This window comes from Nematolebias whitei, chromosome 8 (genome assembly GCF_014905685.2).
Source record: "Nematolebias whitei isolate Nwh7 chromosome 8, NemWhi1, whole genome shotgun sequence".
NCBI classification, from domain to species: domain Eukaryota; kingdom Metazoa; phylum Chordata; class Actinopteri; order Cyprinodontiformes; family Rivulidae; genus Nematolebias; species Nematolebias whitei.
In genome coordinates, this window is record NC_056505.1 from 51,202,179 (window position 1) to 51,204,972 (window position 2,794).

General features: G+C 41.5%; 1 protein-coding gene across 1 annotated transcript in view; it reads left to right on the forward strand.

Moving 5' to 3' along the window:
* The window catches only part of LOC119413592 (arrestin domain-containing protein 1), a gene marked incomplete at its 3' end in the record, with an annotated part of 9,441 nt that extends 7,815 nt beyond the window's left edge, over positions 1-1,626 (forward strand). Inside the window, 2 exon segments of the mRNA XM_037680651.1 lie at positions 1,197-1,307; positions 1,576-1,626. Coding sequence (XP_037536579.1) covers positions 1,197-1,307; positions 1,576-1,626 — 162 coding nt within the window.
* Positions 1,627-2,794: the final 1,168 nt, after the last annotated feature.

Genomic DNA, 2,794 nt, shown 5'->3' on the forward strand with positions numbered 1-2,794 from the left:
TACCACACACACACATATTCATACTGAACTCTACCACACACACACATCACACACACTCCCCTTCATACAGCCCCGTTGAAGACCCGGTCACCAAGCGCTCACCGATGAGCCTCTTTCCCAGGCCTGGCCAGGGTGGGGCCCCGGTAACCCACATTTAGTAAAGGAAGACTGAGCTCCTTTTTTTTTTGCTGTCCATATAAATCTTTCGTATTTCTCTGTCTGGCCTGTCATTTAGAAACAATCTGCCTTGGGAGACCCTACCAGGTCAGATACAATTGCACCCGACAGCATATCTCCTTGGATCATTCAGGTGCACAAACTCCTCCACCACCATAAGCTGTCGATTCATGGAGGATTAGCCAGGACATGCTGGAGAAACTATGTTTCTCGGTTGTTCTGGGAACATCTTGGAGTCCTCCCAGTAGAGGTGGCTGTACAAAGAGATGTCTGGGCCTTCCTGCTCAAGATGCTGCCCCCCCAACCCGACTTCCGAACAATCGAAAGATAATGGATGGCCGGATGACTTGTAGTTTATAAAACTGTTACTACTCTGCATCCATGCATCTGTCATGCACATATCTCTTTGACTGACCTTACATGTTAACGCTACCCTACATTGGAAGAACATGCGCTGTGCACATTAATTATTTATCACTGTGTGGTGATATAAATTGTGATAAATGCACAAAAGTCTTGGTGCTGTGTACTGACTGTATCCCAACATGGTGGTGCCATACAACTTGTCAATTATTTACAGCTCTACCTTCAGTCAGGCGTTTGCTTTTGAATGTGTTATTAGTGAGAGGATGACAATCTGTTGTTACAGCGCAACACTCATACAGCTGTAATCAAAGTTTCATTCATGCCATATTATTTAGAACTTTTAATCGAGTTGGATCTTTTTTCTATGAAAGATTATACAACATGCATTGTAAAAACTTTAAAAAAACATCAATATTTTCATGGTTTGACTAAAACGTCTAAGGTTTCTCATTAAGGTACAGTACTCGTGTGTAGATTCTCGGCCTGTGTGATGTAGACAACCCATCAGTTTATTTTTTCAGCATTAATGTGGTGTTTTGGTTCTTTGTACCCTTTAGACCAGCTTTGACTTGATGAAACCTCACAATGTGCTGTCAGGCATGAGTTCATTTGATCCGACACCAACACCTCGGTGTGTCTGTTTCCATCTCCAGCCATCAAAGTGAACTGTAACGGCTTCTGTGGCATTACCACCAAGGAAAATGACATCAACTGGACACTGGAGGAGCAGTACTTCAACAGCAGCGTCTCTGTTGCAGACAAAGGTACAGTGTTATTCACAAAACCTTAACTCGTGCAAGTTTCAGAGTCACTGGTCTAGTTGTGTTTGACAGTTTGGTAGTTTTTACACTGTGACAATATTTCAGACATTTGTAATTGAGAAACAAAGAAAAAACTAACTGAAGTGTATGAACCATAGAAGTGAAGTTTCGTGTTTTCCACTGCAGCCTGAGGCATATCGGTGGAACACAGAGGGGCGATTGTTTTAGTTTTTGCTGACGGATGTTCTCTGTGCTCTCCCTTTCTATACAGGAACTCTGAAACAGGGGGAGCATGCATTTCCCTTCAAGTTTCTCATCCCAGGTAGGAGCGAGGAGTGATGGGAGGAACGCGTGTTGTTGTAAATTCTTTCTCATGCTTATGGGCTTTGCTCTTGTATTTCCACTAAGATGTTTCTGCACGTTACTGTTTACCCCACATCTGTAGTGATATGGCAGTGGTGCAGACAGGAATCTTGTCCAAGTGTTTACTGGGACTTTTTGCCCAGTTTTCAAATCATAATAATAATTTGAAAATGCTATCAGAGTTCTAGTTAACCAGTGGCCACAGAGAGTTTAGGAAGATCAAATTTAACAATACATGTTCAGTTTAGTTAACTTGTTTTGTTTTGGCCAATTTCTACCCCCTTCTTGTACTCAATACTAGACTTTTTGTACTTAGCAGCTGGCACTTCAGAATTAACCTGTTTTAATCATTAAATTCCTGCCTTCTTCCTTTTGCAGGTGGGCAATGAATACATAAAACAAAAAGATTACTGTATTTTCTGCCGTACACGTTGCACCACCTTGTAAGTTGCATCAGTCCAAATATGTCTATTAAAGTGGAAAAATACATAAATACGTCACTTCTCCCTATAATTCGAATCTATTCTGTGTCAGCGCTGACGTGTCGTGTTTGTTACACGTCACTACTGACAACCTAGAAACATGGGCCGGTGTTGTGCCAAAAATTGATTGGCTGCCAAATGGTGGCCGTGGGAGCGTGCACAGGAGGATTTTGACAAGAATTGAACAAGATTAACACTTAAAAACAATTATTTGTTTGTTCAAAATTATAGCAAAGGTGTGTCTCAGTCCAACTTTTCCTTAATAAATGCACTTTGACGGTCAAATCAACTGCATTTCAAAAGGCAATTCACGGGAGTACACAGAGGGACGACTCGCTGTGCATTGCTTCGAAATTTAACAAGATACCCACGTAAAAACAATTATTTGTTTGATCAACTTTATAGCAAAGGTGTGTCTCAGTTGAACTTTTACTTAATAAAATCTTCCGGTAAGATGGCGCCTGTGTACATGGCTTGCAATCCACCTCTGCTGATGGTGTTCGTATTTTTGGTGTTTTTTTCATTTCTCATCTGTGACATCAACGCTCTGCTGGTGTATGAACGAAAACAACTTTTGGATCTTCGACTTTGTGGCACCAATGTCGCTTATTTTGATCAATACAAGCGTAATTCTGGACACCCCCC